General features: G+C 52.2%; 4 protein-coding genes across 7 annotated transcripts; 2 read left to right on the top strand and 2 right to left on the bottom strand.

Annotated features, from left to right (window-relative positions):
- The first annotated feature begins 633 nt into the window (after nucleotides 1–633).
- On the top strand, nucleotides 634–3,817 carry LOC100832896 (phytoene synthase 2, chloroplastic). Its single transcript, XM_003576773.4, has 5 exons — nucleotides 634–1,324; nucleotides 2,013–2,063; nucleotides 2,610–3,018; nucleotides 3,101–3,293; nucleotides 3,394–3,817. The coding sequence occupies exons 1-5, from the start codon at nucleotides 970–972 to the stop codon at nucleotides 3,562–3,564; spliced, it is 1,179 nt and encodes a 392-aa protein (XP_003576821.1). The 5' UTR covers nucleotides 634–969; the 3' UTR covers nucleotides 3,565–3,817.
- A 1,313-nt stretch (nucleotides 3,818–5,130) lies between these two features.
- Nucleotides 5,131–8,245, top strand: LOC100832586 (pentatricopeptide repeat-containing protein At2g22410, mitochondrial). 4 transcript variants are annotated; one of them, XM_010240180.3, is made up of 4 exons: nucleotides 5,131–7,234; nucleotides 7,409–7,603; nucleotides 7,702–7,750; nucleotides 7,851–8,245. In XM_010240180.3, exon 1 carries the CDS (start codon nucleotides 5,170–5,172, stop codon nucleotides 7,141–7,143), a length of 1,974 nt encoding a protein of 657 aa, XP_010238482.1. In that variant the 5' UTR covers nucleotides 5,131–5,169; the 3' UTR covers nucleotides 7,144–7,234; nucleotides 7,409–7,603; nucleotides 7,702–7,750; nucleotides 7,851–8,245. The 4 variants fall into 4 exon arrangements, with proteins under 4 accessions (XP_010238482.1, XP_014758359.1, XP_003576820.1 ...); XM_014902873.2 differs by having other exon boundaries at nucleotides 7,677–7,750; XM_003576772.4 differs by having other exon boundaries at nucleotides 7,702–8,245.
- Nucleotides 8,246–8,815: 570 nt separating this feature from the next.
- LOC100832276 (F-box/kelch-repeat protein At5g42350) lies at nucleotides 8,816–11,200 on the bottom strand. Its single transcript, XM_014902874.2, has one exon. It carries the CDS (start codon nucleotides 10,810–10,812, stop codon nucleotides 9,055–9,057), a length of 1,758 nt encoding a protein of 585 aa, XP_014758360.1. The 5' UTR covers nucleotides 10,813–11,200; the 3' UTR covers nucleotides 8,816–9,054.
- Nucleotides 11,201–12,660: 1,460 nt separating this feature from the next.
- Nucleotides 12,661–14,079, bottom strand: LOC100831985 (cytosolic sulfotransferase 5). The gene has a single exon (XM_003576770.4). It carries the CDS (start codon nucleotides 13,981–13,983, stop codon nucleotides 12,904–12,906), a length of 1,080 nt encoding a protein of 359 aa, XP_003576818.1. The 5' UTR covers nucleotides 13,984–14,079; the 3' UTR covers nucleotides 12,661–12,903.
- Nucleotides 14,080–15,761: the final 1,682 nt, after the last annotated feature.

The raw sequence follows: 15,761 nt of genomic DNA, 5'->3' as shown, positions 1-15,761 counted from the left end.
TTCGCCTCGCCTCGAAGTTGTTTACGCGCGCGGGCGCGGCTACGCACAGCGGAATCATGCAACGCACGAAAATTATTAGGCACGACAGACGACACGTACGGACCGGCGGCATGCATGACCAGACAGGATCATCAATCATAAAGCGCGCAGTGGCCAACACGGCCGTGATGATATCTGATCGCTGACACCGACGGCCGGCGCCGTTTGCCGGGGCCAAGAAGAGCCGGTCGGGCCCAGCAAGTGAAAGCCGCCGGCCCTCGCTAGCCCGGATCCGCCGTTCCCACCACGGCACCACGTACGTGCATGTGCGCCGTGGACCGTGGACGCACACCCGGGGACGTGGGTCGGTGACAGGTGGGTCCTCGACGGAGAGGTTGGTCGGCGGGGATCGTGGGCTCGTGGTCCTTGGATTGGTCAAAGGAGGACCCCTCCTCTCTACCCTAATTACAGATCAACCCGGTTTTACGATCATCAATCAATCAAATCCACCCGGTTCATGGAAACGGAATATACTACTCCGTAATCCGTACCTCTGCCCTGTGCTTTACAGTTTTCACCTGCGTTTCTCGCTCGCGCGGGCCCTACCTTCTGTGCTGCCGGCTAAATAATCCTCATGCCAAGGTCCTGCCATTACAAAAGGGTACCCAGGAGCTAGCAGCAGCAATCGGATCACACGCACACGCGCAGGCGCAGACAACGCCAGCGCTAGCTGCAGCCACGGCCTTCCCTCCATGTAATACAAACCCCTGCTCCTTCTTTAATTCCACCGGGAACTCGCGATTTTGGCGCTTCCCCGTGCGTGCTGTCAGTCCGTCACCTGCCAAGCCCCCACGCCGGAGAAGAAATCAACAATTAAGCCGCAGCAGAACCTGCTAAACCTGTCGATCCAGCTCTCTTCCGTGCACAGCGCTCGCCGCTGGTCCGTCCATCTTCCCGGCCATTCCGTCCATCCACGTACAGCAGCTAGCCATGCTATCGACGGGCCGCGTGCTGGGCTCGCCAGCGTGCGCCCGGCGGCGGCCCTTCTTGGACGACGCCAGGCCCATGCGTGCGGTGGCGCGCGGCGGCTCTTCGAACCCGACGACTGGATGCATCGAGGCCGCGGCCGCCGCGCCGTGGAGCGGCGCTCTCGCGCACGCGCCGCCGAGACACCTGCTGCTGGATGACACGCCGCTGCCGTCGGAGCAGAGGGTGCGGCAAGTCGTGCTGAAGCAGGCGGCGCTCGCGACGCCGAGGCCGGCGCGGCTGGCCGGCGGCGGGCTGGACGCGGCGTTCGACCGCTGCGGCGCGGTGTGCAAGGAGTACGCCAAGACGTTCTACCTCGGTAAGTCATTAAGCGGCACAGACACCATCATCCACTGCTAATTTCGTACGCCCTGATTCTTCAAAATTTACCATGAGTAATTTATGTTGATTTGTACGTATACATAAGACCAAGTGTGGACTAAAAGCTTGTAGTTCGTGATCTCTACAAGGTTTCTGTTGCTCGACTTGCTCGTATTGACCCACGCTCATTCCTTAACAAACCAAGTTAAATCACAGGTTCTAGTTGCTTGTTAAGGAGCACGAGCTGAGCAGGCTCGCTATCAAGTATCTACGCCTAATCTAGAGTGTCGCTGTTATCGCCTACTAAGCACTACCAATACTTGACAAAGTAGTAAACAAAGATTACGGTACAAATTACCAGTAATATTATTTCTTGTTGACACGATTGTCAACTATCCGACACGGCAGCACCCATTACGCTTTGTTCACACGGTCGTGCCAGTACTGGTTTATCGTGTCGGCATTCGATGATTGTCAAAAGATACAGTTTGCCGGGGTAAAATAAACAATTTCCTCACATCACATGCATGAGTTGTAAATTTCTTTTGTTCTGTCAGTGTCCACACGCTGGTGCTCATGCCGACCGGGCAATCAGGTTCTAAGTTTAATTATTCACTCCATGATGCATATGCGGCACATGCATGCGTGAGTTGTGGAGAAACTGAAAATTGTTTATTTCGTTGCAGCGACGCAGCTCATGACACCGGAGAGGAGGCGGGCGATCTGGGCGATATACGGTAAGCAAGCAAAGCCCTCCACACACTTTCATGTTCAGATTTCTGATGTCCGTGACATCGATCCATGTTAACTCGCTGATGTTTTAGACGAACACATTATTAACATGGCAGCACGTAGTTAATTATCATTTATTTTTATAGAATGCAACCAGTTACATCATCGTTTAAAGAAGAGGCGGCCAAGAGGCCGATACAACACCGGCTAGCGGCAACAACGCCAAAATGGCCACAAAACAGAAGAATTATTGATGTGAAAAATCTAGCATCCGTTCTTCTTTTCTCGATGAGAATCTAGCTTCCGACCCTTCGATGATTTGTGCTAACCACTCCCTCCGTTACACTCCGTTCCGTTCCATATTAAGTAACTTTCTATTACATGTATATAGACGTTTTTTAGATGTAGATACATTCATATTTGGATAAATTTGAGTCACTTGTGCGGGACGGAGGGAGTACCAATACTGGAGGAGTGTCCAATGATTAGCAATAGCGAGACTAGAGATTATGCAACAGAAGATTAATTTCCATGAGCGTTGGATCGAGCAGTGTGGTGCAGGAGGACAGACGAGCTGGTGGACGGGCCGAACGCGTCCCACATCACGGCCCTGGCCCTGGACCGCTGGGAGTCGCGCCTCGACGACGTCTTCGCCGGCCGGCCCTACGACATGCTCGACGCCGCCCTCGCCGACTCCGTCGCCGCCTTCCCCGTCGACGCGCAGCCGTTCCGGGACATGATCGAGGGGATGCGCATGGACCTCGTCAAGTCCCGGTACCAGAGCTTCGATGAGCTCTACCTCTATTGCTACTACGTCGCCGGCACCGTCGGGCTCATGACGGTGCCGGTCATGGGCATCTCACCGGACTCCGGAGCAGACCCCGAGACGGTGTACCAGGGCGCGCTGGCACTCGGCCTCGCCAATCAGCTCACCAACATACTCAGGGACGTCGGCGAGGAGTAAGCAGCCGGCCTGTGTCTGTCTCAGAATTCGGATATGTTACAGCAGCTCGCTGCTCATCTCTGATGCCATTCTTGACAGTGCGAGAAGGGGCAGGATCTACCTGCCACAGGACGAGCTCGCCATGGCCGGCCTCTCCGAAGAGGACATCTTCGTGGGCCGTGTCACCGACAAATGGAGAAGCTTCATGAAGGGTCAAATCGCAAGGGCGAGAGCCTTCTTTCGCCAGGCTGAGCAAGGTGCCGCCGAGCTCAACCAGGAGAGCCGTTGGCCGGTGAGACAGACATGCCACTTTCTTCGCCCAATTTTTTAATATCTTTTCAGTATTTGTTTCTGTCTCAGTTTCAGGTTAACTGTGGTAACATCTTCTGCAGGTCTGGGCATCTCTCCTACTGTACCGACAAATCCTCGACGAGATCGAGGCAAACGACTACGACAACTTCACCAAGAGAGCCTATGTTCCGAAGGCAAAGAAGCTGGTGGCGCTGCCCAGAGCTTACTTGAGATCACTGGTGCTTCCTTCTTCCCAAGGCGCTGCTAGCTAGCTCCTTCAGCCTAACAGAGAGCATCACTAGGTAGATCGGTCCGGTTTAATTAGTGTAAGGGCACATATCTACTACCGTGTATAGCAGTTTTGTACAGTGCAGATTTCAGGGTGGTCAGAAGAGATGATCTCTGTGTGTTTTTGCTGTGAACCTTGTGTTGCTCATGTTTTTGCCATGTACAAAGCGCTGAAGATAAATTATGTATATGTTAGAAAATGTGTAGAATAAAAGTGAATGTGGACGGCTTACATCATGTTGTGACTCGTTATTTAAATCAGTAAGGGCAAGCTAGCTACTGATAATAGCAAGTAATGTATATGAAATACTACTCAGCATAGCTATCAGGTTTGGTTGCCCAGAAAGATTTCCAACCAAGAAGTCAACATGACAGTTTTAAAATAGAAAGAGTACAGATGGCATCGTTTGCTACTTGCAAGGATGATGGTATGAGCTCACCAAATCCTGAACTGTATTTCCAAATCTATCTGTAGTTGCTACGTTATTAAACAAAGTGGCAATCATATCTTCCGTGCGGGAGATCTTTTGCCCGTTCTCTTCAGAAAACATAATACATTGTTATCTGAGAGAGATACTAAGGCCGGCCACTGCATGATGTATGTGATTACAATGTCAATGGTGTGTATGTCGGCTCGACATTGTTTATATTCAGCGAAGACTGAAGAATATGAGCACCGGTAACAGGAAGGAAGAAGTAGAGATCATTCTTATTCCTTTTGTTGACGAAAACTTTTCATTTTAAAGAAGTGATACATGTGTAAGGGACGGCTCACACTTACGGGCGTCTGCTCTGTTCTACAGGCAGCCACAGGACTCTCATGCCATGAGCACCACTGCATCATCAGGCTTACATACATTGGAGCAATAAAACTATGCAAGACCATGGTCCATGGATCCTAAAAAACTGTACCACTAGATTTAGTTACACGCAGCTTGGCTTCTGTATATCAATTTACACAAGTTTCTCGGGAGATTAACGTCGAACACATGCCGCGCAACCCCCTTGGAGCTTGGGTGATCTCTTCCCCTAATTCCATTATTTTTTTAATTATGATCTTAGCAAACGCATCACGATTAGCTGGCAGAGGCGGCGCTGACCTGTTCGTCCTAACGCTTCTTGGAGTCGATGTACTGCTGCAGCGCCTCCATCTGCTCCCTCGTCGGCGGCTGATCGTTGTTCTTGATGGACCGATGCACGTCGTACGTCGTCGCCCCGAAGAACACGAGCCTGCAGATACCAAACCAAGAGAATAACACCGCGTGTCACCATCGAGGAGCGAGGGAAAAGCAAACGGGTAAGACCAACACGGCAGCACAGGCGGCGGCGGGCGGCGGCGACTTACCCTGCGGCGAAGAGCGCGACCTGCCTAGCGGAGACGTGCTTGCCCAACAGCCTCATCCTGCTCGTGTCGGTGCAGCCCGTAGCAAGCTCGATACTTGTAAGAAGGCCATGGGCTGAGCTAAACCTGGATAGTGGGCTAATGGCTGGTAGTCACTGTTTATGGGCTTTCTTCTATAACTTGCTCATTCTACGGCAGTTAAATTTTGGGAGTTGCGTTGCTTAACCGCGCGCTGCTGCTGTCTTCGATGCTTGCACCGGCAGCAGTCGTCGCCTCCCGCCATGTGCTTGAACTCCTACGCCAGTGCCGCTCCATCCAACACCTGGACCAGATCCACGCCCACCTAGTCGTCCACGGCTTCTCTGACGTGTCTTCCGTCGCCTCCCAGCTCATCGCCTCCTACTGCACCCTCTCCGCTGGTGACAGAGATGGCGGACTCTGCCATGCCCGCCGGCTGTTCGACAGAATTCCAGAGCCGGACAGGTTCATGTACAATACCCTGGTCAGGGCGTACTCCAACAGCGATTGCCCCCAAGAGGCGCTCCGTCTTCACCGTGGAGTCCTCCAACGGGGAATACTGCCCAATGAGTTCACGCTGCCGTTTGTCCTCAAGGCGTGCACGACCGTGCGAGCAGTGGAGCACGCGCTGGCCGCTCATGGAGTGGTTGTTAAACTGGGGTTTGTGCAACAGATATTCGTGGCTAATGCGCTTCTGCATTTTCATGCGTCAGCAGGGTCTCTGCGGGACTCCCGGCGGTTCTTTGGTGAGATGGCGGACAGGAATGTCGTGTCGTGGAACACGATGATCGGCGGATATGCACAGGCTGGGGAGGTTAGTGAGGCGTGCGCTTTGTTTGGCGAGATGAGGCATCAAGGATTGTTGGCTGACGTGTTCACGCTGGTTAGTCTGCTTTTCGCTTGCTCAAGTGAGGGAAATCTTGAAGTTGGTCGACTCGTGCATTGTCATATGTTGGTTAGTGGATCTCGGGTTGATCGGATTCTTGGCAATGCTCTGTTGGACATGTATGGTAAGTGTGGAGATTTGTGGATGGCTCATAGATGCTTTGACATGATGCCCATAAAGAACGTCGTTACATGGACTTCAATGCTTTGTGCTCAAGCAAAACATGGTTCAGTTGATGCTGTGAGAGATTGGTTTGAGCAGATGCCAGAGAGGAACATAGTCTCTTGGAATGCTATGATCTCTTGCTATGTTCAATGTGGCCGATTGCATGAAACTTTGGATCTTTATAACCGTATGAGATCCCTAGGGATCACCCCAGATGAGTTTACTTTGGCTGGTGTCCTTTCTGCCTGCGGACAAAATGGCGATTTGGCTTCTGGAAAGATGATACATTGCTATGTGAGAGACAATTTCAATGATCCTGGTGTCACTCTACTTAATTCACTTCTTGACATGTATGCAAGATGTGGTCAGGTAGACACAGCCATAGGCTTGTTCACTGAGATGCCCAATAAAAATGTTATCTCTTGGAATGTAATTATTGGGGCGCTAGCTATGCATGGTCGTGCACAGGAGACAGTTACATTCTTCAGAACTATGGTATCCGATGCCTTCTCCCCTGATGAGATCACCTTTGTCGGTCTTCTTTCTGCATGTAGTCATGGGGGTCTACTAGAAGCTGGAGAGTATTACTTTGAGGCCATGGCACGTGTTTACAATGTTGAGCCTGAAGTTGAGCATTATGGTTGTATGGTTGATCTGCTTGGTCGCCGTGGCCATCTCGCAAAAGCTGTTAATCTAATAAAAGATATGTCCATTAAGCCTGATGTTGTGGTTTGGGGTGCATTACTGGGAGCCTGCAGGATCCATGGGAATGTGGAGATCGGCAAGCTAGTGATCAAACAACTACTCGAGCTGGAGGGAATTACTGGAGGCTTGTTTGTCCTAATTTGTAATTTGTTTTATGAAACTAACCAGTGGGAGGACATGAAAAAGCTCAGGAAGCTAATGAAAGAGCAGGGAACAAAAAAGGATATGGGCGTTAGTTCAATTGAAGTAAAGAACATCATACATGAATTTGGAGTGGAAGATCTCAGACATGAAAGCACAAATGAGATATATGCGGCAGTCGATCAGTTGTCATATCATTTGGTCTCTCTGCATGTCCTGGCTGTACAACCAGAAGAACTAATTGGGGAAGAGCGAAACAATCTATTTAGGAGGCTTCAGACTGTCCATCAGAAGCTGATGGTATAGGGAGGGGCATACGCAGAAAGAAATAGATGCTGCACATGGGCTGCAAATGCTAATATTCATCTTCAAGCAGCTTGTCTGTTGAAGCCTTAAGGTAGGCCATGCTAAAGAGTAAAGAAGCACACACCCGAAAGAGTGTTAGTGAACCTAGGTTCATTTGAATGTTTAACCATGGATAAATAAGTACATTTCACTTATATTGAAAGTGCAGTTAACTTATCCAATTGGCATGAACTTTGAATTGGCCTGCTAATTGGTTCATTTTCAGGCTTTCTGCACATATCACGGTTCTTTGAGCTACCAACCCAAGTTAGGTGGGTTGCATCACATCTACATTGCTCAGGAGTCGCTGCCTTCACTGCTGTGATGTCGCACCAATAACTCAAGAAACTAAAGCTCAGAAACCGTCGCTTCACCAGATTTGGAGGACCACGGTTCACAGGAGCATGCTGACTGCTAACCTGTAAGGAACCAAACTGCTTTTAGCTTTTCTTGAGATCGAGCTGTCTACTTACACCATTTTACCTGACAAGCAGTTTGACTCTGCCATTATCCTGACAGGAGGGAGTCAGCTGCTGCTTATCAACTCATCACAGAAACTCAGAAAGAGGTACATATCTGTTAGTTAGATTGAACAGCTGCAAGATGGGATCCGTGATCACATTCATGAACTTGTGATGATCGTCACATGTTTCCGTTCACTGGTGCAGCAAGCAATAAACGTCGCTGGTCGCCAATTGAAAGGTAATAAAAGGGGAGTGCCCAGCGCATGTGTGGCGCTCTGGCAGTTAAGCGCCGGAGAGGTTGCTGCCCTGCCACCGGCACCACCGCGCTCGCATTATTATCGGCCGATAGAGCACCCGACGGCCGGTGCCCACAGCGGCACAGCTCCCACAACAGATCTTGGTTAGCGGTACTAGCTCGACCACTGCCACCATTATAACAATCATGCTGCTAAACTTTTCCATGTCATGCTGTCGCAAGGCGATGAGAGGATGATTATGATGATGCTTTGTTTTTCTTTTCTGGATAAACATCGAGTACATTCGCATGTGTGTAATATGCTTTGGTTCCGGATAAGGGAATACATTCTTTTGGTCTGGAACCTGGTCTCGTTAGTGATAATTACTACTGCTAGTTGTTGATCAAATAGGAGAACAAGTTAGTCTTGGTTCCCAGCTATTCTTTTATACACATAATGGATTCCTCTCAACTGGAATGGCTATATGACCTTCGCTCCGAGACAAAGCACCAACCGGAATGATCAAGATTCCTTGTCAGGTGTAAACTACTGCGGTGGTTCAGAAATGGAACTAGACAAAGGAGAATTGGGTAAACTACTGGCCAGATCTGTACTACTCCGACTTTTGCACGGGTGACAGATCTGTCCTTATCTCTCCTTTCTTTTAGCAAATCTGATAGCACGACAATTTTTGGATCACGGCGTACTTGCATTGCATACCCACGGCCTCGCTGGAGCTTTGTACCAACCGAATGGAGTAATGATGCAACCGTGATCACCGTAATCATTAACCAGACACATGTACAATCATATACTCCCTTCTCCTTTTTATTTGATCTGAACAGCCACATATTCTTCCCATTCTGAAATATTCAGCGTGTTTCTGAACAATTTAGCATTACGCTTAATTTAGAGGCATACAGAGTAAAGGACTGGGTCTCATGGTTATCATAATAAATATGGATAAGCATCTTCTATAAACCAAACTGAACAAACTGAGAGAGTATGAACAATGACATCAATTACTGAAAGCAATATAATGGCTGTACTAAGCTGCATGTCAGTTATTCAGCTCACTGAAACAATAAACAAATCGATGCAAGTAAAACAGCAGAGAAACAATGCCGATTGCTAGTACCGGAGAAGACGAGAGAGGGGGTTCGCTTATGTAATCACAGGTGCAGCACAGCCATGGATTTTAACCGGCAGGACATGACATCAGCCTCTGCGGTGACATTTTTCCCGGCAATGCGGCTCCACCTCTGCTCAGAGTCCGAGACGCGGCACACCGTCGCGAAGTCGAGCACCTTGCCAAAGATCCTGAACATCTCCACGGTGTAAATCCTATCGTGGCCGGCCGCAAAAGCAGCATTGGGGTCCATGGGCGCGTCTGGGTGCACGGATGCCTCGACCCACCGGAGGAGTGGTGATGATGAGCTGAGGTCTAGCTCGAACACCTTCCGCACCACCTTGTCCCTCCTGCTCGCGGGGTCGCACCATGAGACGCAGAGCATGAAAAGCCGGGACGCACAGCAGACCAGCGCCGGCGTGTAGTCGCGGAGCCGTGGTGGTGAGCGTGATGTCTGGATGACGGCCCAGGTGCCGTTGTCGAGATGATAGGCGACGAGCGTGTCGGACTCACAGTAGACGTAGAACATGTTGCCGCAAACCGCGCCAGAGCACGCCAGGCCGACATCGGTCGGGAACCCGGCGATCTCTACCCACTTATTGGTCACCGGATCATAAATCTCCCCAGACACCAACGGCTCGTCCCACAGCCCGCGGCCACCGACGGCGATGAGGGCGAGCCTTGGCTGAGCTTGCTGCTCCAATTGTTTGGCTTTGGCGACCTTGTGGTGACCATGAACCGGGCCAGTGGAATCAGTGTCTTCATTCAGGACATCCCTAAGACGTAGGCGTCGGAGCGAGAGCCGGTGCGGGTCCTCGTACACAGCAGAGGTGCCTCCGAGCCGGAACTTGCCGCCAGCATTGGTGCGCCGGACATGCTTCTCAGCACGGGAATGGAGAATGCTGCGACTGGCAGACATCTCAAACACCCCAAGCACTGGCCGGGACCGCGCCGCCCGCATAGGGGCGGCCTTCCGCCACGCTCCGGTGAGAGGGCTGTACACCATGACCCCCTTGTGGGTCTTGGTCTTCACCGAGCCGGTGCTCGATCCCCCGGACCGGCCACCAACAACGTAGAGCTCGTCCCCCACGCCAGCGATGGAGAACAGGAACCTCCCCTTGAGCGCGCTCGCCGCGACCAGTCGCCACCTGTGAGCGGCCACATCGAGCGCGTACACGGGCGTGGTGGTGGCGGCGCCCCAGCCGTCACCCTCGACCCCGAACAGGAACAGCCACGGCGTCGTGTGCGGGCCCTCGCGCCGCAGCCGCAGGAACTGCGGCGCGAGCGTGAGGTCCCTCCAGCGCCTGCACACGCAGCGCGCGGCCAGGAGCGAGGCCAGCGGGAGCCGGGAAAGCACCATCTCCAGCACGTCGTACGGGAGCACCGAAAGGGATGCCTCCTCCGCTACCACCAACACAGCAGCTACAGCATCTTCAACCTCGGGCGCGCGTCCGTGGTGCACGGCGGCGCCCTTCTTCCAGGAGAAACACTGGAGCGCGGCGGGGACACGCTCCTCGTCCCCGACCACCTCCGCCTCGCCGTCCCCTGGCGCTCGGCGGCGCGGGGCGGGGTCGACCTCGTCGCAGTCGCAGACGCGGCACCCACCCGCGCCGCTGAGAGACAGCCGTAGGCAGCTCCTCGTCCTCCTATTCCTCCTCCCCCGCCCGCCGCCGCCGCCGCCGCGCCGCTTGGTGTCGGCGTCGTCACCGCCGGGCGGGTGGTCGTCCTCCTCTTCGGCGCGCAGCAGGGCGGAGAGGCTGTTGCTGCCGGATCTCCGCAGCGCCGCCTCCGGCCTAGACATGGCCGACACAGCCGGCTAGCCCGCCGTAGCGTCGCGCAGCTAGGTGGAGAAGAAGAAGAAGTGGCGCATGGAAGAGGAAGAAGCGGCGAACGGCGCCGCGGGGGCGCGGAGGTGGAGGAGGACGCCCCGGATGAGCGCGACGAGGGCCCTGGCGAGCGAGGGGACGGAGAGCATCGCGCTCGCGGCCGGGGGAGCGTCGGGGTCGGGAGGCGGTGCGGGATTGATAATGTTGGGGGGAAATGGGGAGGGAGACGAAGACGACGAGAGGCGGAGGTAGAGGTGGTTGGAGTGGGGGGGTTGGGGAAAGCGGCCGCGTTGCCGTTGCGGGTGGGGTTACGTAGGAACAGAAGGGCAGAATGTGAAGCCGAGGAAGAGATAGAGAAAAAAAGAAACCGTGCAACGCCCCAAAGTCGCGGCTGAAACGCGCGTCGGCGCGATACACGGGGGCTTTTACGATGGCGCCGCTGCTATTCCTGGAGGCACGGCGGTACTGGTACCGGACCACAGCGTGTGATAGCCGACTCTCCAGGACTCCAGCCGGCCTCTCTAATGGGCCCTAAACGTAAAATAGGGGTGCTGGATCTAAAAAACCCACCCAGCACACTCATTTAAATCCAAAAAATTGCCGATGTGTTCAAAAATTTAGCCGGCACTCTCAAGTCGCTTCCTGTTCACGGGGGCTAGCGCAGGCGTCGGCTGAAGTTGAAAAGCAACACGGGTCACCATTATCGGTGAGACAAACCAAATTTTAGGGACCAACGTTTGGGGATGCAGCTGGGTCACGGCTGGACCTAAAACGAAGAGGATGCGTCGGCGCCACTCATATGGCCATGCGCTGGACGATTTATGAGGAAGACAAATGGAGATGCTCTAGCATGTTCGTCCATAGGAATGTCGTCTGGGTCGCAGCCTCACAGGGACATATCCAAGTAGTTTGTCAGAGTGGTCTCGTTAATTAGAGTTAAAAAAAAAATAGTACGATTTATTTTTTTCACATCCAACAGGAAATTATAAAATTCGCGACTGTAATGGGTGCTGTTTCGGTTTAGTTGTATGTTGGGACTTTATGTAGCTCATCAGGTTTCTGTTAATAGAAATCGGGGTTAACACTCTTTGAAAAGAAAAGTTTCATTTACCAGGAAAACCCAGTGTTACTAAAATCATCGTGGAGACAGTTCTTGCTCTGTATACCTAGAACGAGACATGCTTAGAAGGAAACATTGCATATGGCGGGTGGTGCCGTGGTGGTTGTCGATAACACAAATAGGTTGTGTGCATGTGCTTCGGTTCACTGGGAATGGTGAGATGGAACCAGGATGTGCCTTGTCCACGAGAATTCAGTGAAGTTGGGCTCAACCGTCCAATTAAAATGACATTATATTCACACGTGTGGGACCGGCCCCACCTGGCAGTGACGGTAAAGTAGTACTCGTACCAAGATGCTGAGGCTCAACCGTCCAATTAAAATGAAACAGACATGTGGGCTGCTGCAGCCTATCTGGAAGATTTGTCGGCTTCGGAACCCAACAAATTAATGCATATTTTGCTTGGAGTTGGGCTCTTTCGGCCTACCTAATTTGGCCCACCAGCTATTCCCAACAACAACGAAAAGGCCCACTAGTTTTCTTTTTTTCTCTACTAGAAATAAGGATGGGCATTTTAAACGAATAAAACTTCTTGGCCCGAGCATGGCTTTGGTGTTTCTCTCAGTTGCCTGCATTTTTTCTCAACCAAGGTGTTGAGGCAATCCTTCATCCATGCCATTAACACTAACATCAAGATCTGGCAAACCGAACAAACCGTTTTGATATTTTAAACGAATAACACTAACACTAAACGAACAAACCGTCACGGAAAGAGGTAGCCGTTTTGATATTTAACGCAAACAACAACAACATTATATAGAGTACGGAGTATATAAGTTCAACTCTAACCAAACATCAAGATCTGGCACGCACGATTGGAATGGGCTGCTTCAAAGTTTCCGACAAATGTTTCCGACTTCAACACTTCCCGGTTCGACCACACGTCGTCGAAAGGAAAGCTCGATTTGATATGATAAATTGACAATGCGCCGCCGTCGATCTATATCTACTGTGCATCGTCCTCCGGCGTCGTGCCCCGCGGCGTGGAGCTAGCAAACGAGAATCCGGTACCCTGCAGGGCGTCCTCCACGATCTTGTCCAGCCTCGCCGCCATCGCCGGCGTCATGTGGTTCCTCCAGTCGCCGACCACCCCTTTCCTGAAGAAGGCGTCGTTGGAGACGACCAGCTCCGGCTCGCCGTTCCTATTCACCTCCAGGTTCCTGAGCCTCTCCAGGCTACAGAGCTCCAGAACGGCGTCCACCACGCCGGCATCGCGCTCCGCCGCTGTGAACGGGCACCCCAGGAACTCGGCCAGCTTCAAGAGGTTGCCCTTCGGGTCGCCCGTCAACTCCTCGTACGTGAGGAAGAGCACCTTCTCCGGGTGATTCTTGCTCGCCGCCCAGTACTCGGCCGCGTGCCGCCACACCGGCCCCATGCCGCTCCGGCCCTCGCAGAAGACCTCGAAGAGGTTGTGGAAGTCGAGGCGGCCGTCGAGCTCGGTGCCATGGCCGACCATCTTGTTGAGGAACCAGTACCAGGACATCATCACGTCCTTGGGGTCACGGCAGAGGTACACGACCCGGCCGCACCAGGACGGACCCGTGATGCTCTCCGGCAGCTGGGAGTAAGCCCAGTGGGTTCCGAAGACGCGCGGGGACGACGGGTACGCCGCGAGGACGCCGCGCGCGGCGTCGACGGGGCGGTCGAAGATGGTCTCGAGGAACATGACGCACCCGTGCGGGTTGCGGCGGAGCAGCGGGTGGTCGCCGGACGACGGCGGGTGCGCGGCGTGGTGCGTGGTGGCGAAGGCGAGGGCCTTGAGCCAGGTGGTGCCGGACTTGGGGCAGGTGGCCAGGAGCACGTCGCCGCTGGGGGCCGGCTCGAAGTGGTCGTAGAAGGCTGCCATCGCCGGGAGGAACCGCTCCAGCAGCCAGTACCCGCGGTACCGCCGGAGCGGGAACGGCGGCCACCGTGACTCCAGCGGCAGCGTCCCCATGACCTCGGCCACGTTGTGCGTGTGCAGCGCGGGATGGTGGTCGTCGTCGGCTTTGGTAGTGGCGATCAGTGCCGCCGCTGTCTCTTCCATGGCCGCCGCTGCGTCAGTTGTCCATTGGAGCGGAAGGCAAGGCGATGTGAATATGATGATCTAGGAGCAGCGGAGGCTCATGTGACGACGCTTGATTCCGAGTATACATTTTAGGTCTAGTCGGGATCGACTTTATAAAAGCAAATTATACGAGCATACACACTTTACGTAGCTTGAGGACACGTGCAATAGTAGATAAGATGGCCTTTTTCATGTATTCTATGTTGAAAAATAAGGTTTCTCTTAGTAGCATATCTTACCATTAATAATTAAATAATATATTAGTCAAAATGACACTGCGTTGTAACGGGACAACAAAATAAAATTGTACTCTTGAAAATATGCATTTAAACCTTTTCTTTTTGTCTATTTTGACGACCACCAAACATAGCAGATTTAGGGATAGATCCCACATGTCAATGGCACAATTTTTTTCTTTTTCTTCCTCTCGTCACACCACCTCCCCCGACTTGTCTCGTGCCATACAAATACAATGTTACAAACATATTAATCAACCTGCACTGCCTTTCAGCCTCTCAGTCCTACCTGCAGGAGTATCACTTGATCTGGACCAATACAGCATGTTCAATTGAGGTTTATTTATTTCAACACAATTAACTCAATTATTAGATACAGCAAAAAAAAACCAAAGTTCAAAAGTTATTTTCAGGAGAGATGAAGTTGGCATTTGTAAACTCGTGCATAACTGATCACCTCCATCATGGGTGCAGACGTGCGCGTGCCTGCAGCATCCGCATGAGGACGGCCTCCTCGGCGGCGGCCTCTGCCCTGGCCTCAAACCGGCAGCTGGCGACGGCGTCCACGGCCTGACGTAGCGATTCTGCGGCTCGGGCGGACGAAGTTTCCGGCTGTCGACGAGACGGGGGCTGGCCGATAGTATGTACTCGGCAGCAGGTACTCGATCGCAAGCTCTAAAAAATATTTATAGATCGATAGATGGGTGGATATTTATATTTGTCAATTCATATTGTTATCTGAAGCTTATGTATTCTTCCGTGGATGCCGATGAGTGGAATAGTCCGTATTGCTTGCGTTATCGATCTCGTTCGTACTATACGTGTTATGAGTTCGGCTTGCTGGGCATGCTGTATATGTGGATGAGTTCGGCCTGCTCGGTGAGACAGGGGCAGGGGCGTCGGGTCTGTGGGACAGATTCTCTCGCGGGGTTCCAGTCCAATTCGGTGCAGGCAACGGGCCAGCCTGCTTAGTAGGTCTAAGATACATGCAATCTTGGGGGGCCACAATTTTTTTGGGAAGTTTGACAGACGACGGTGAAGAAAACGGTCCGTATTTTTTAGATATATATAAAAATAAATAAAATAAGTAAAATAAATAGTATTTACTAAATGGGAAATTTAGAAGAATGATTTTTTTTTCTTTATCTTCACCTTATCTTGCACCAACAGATGAGCTTAATTTCCTTGTTGCGTGCATGCAATAAGTGAAATGATACAATTTTCTATTCTCATTCGGCCACCAATCCCCACAATTCCACGCGGCGAGGAGAGTGTCCCAAATCTGATGGTAACAGCGCACCCCAACAAGAAGTGAGAAATAGTCTCTGGCACCTGATCGCACGGGGGGCAGTAAGATGGGTGAGGACGCACTCCCCTACAACCAATATGCAGTCCAACAACGATCCTTTACCGCCAATCAAGCAAAGAATTTGCCCTTGCCGGGTGCCTTGGATCTCCATACCTAAGTCGCAAGAGGTTCCACGATCTTCTTGACGAACATATTCATGTAAGCCGACCTCG

This window comes from Brachypodium distachyon, chromosome 4 (assembly GCF_000005505.3).
Source record: "Brachypodium distachyon strain Bd21 chromosome 4, Brachypodium_distachyon_v3.0, whole genome shotgun sequence".
Taxonomy (NCBI): Eukaryota; Viridiplantae; Streptophyta; class Magnoliopsida; order Poales; family Poaceae; genus Brachypodium; species Brachypodium distachyon.
This window is presented reverse-complemented; position numbering and strand designations above follow the sequence as displayed.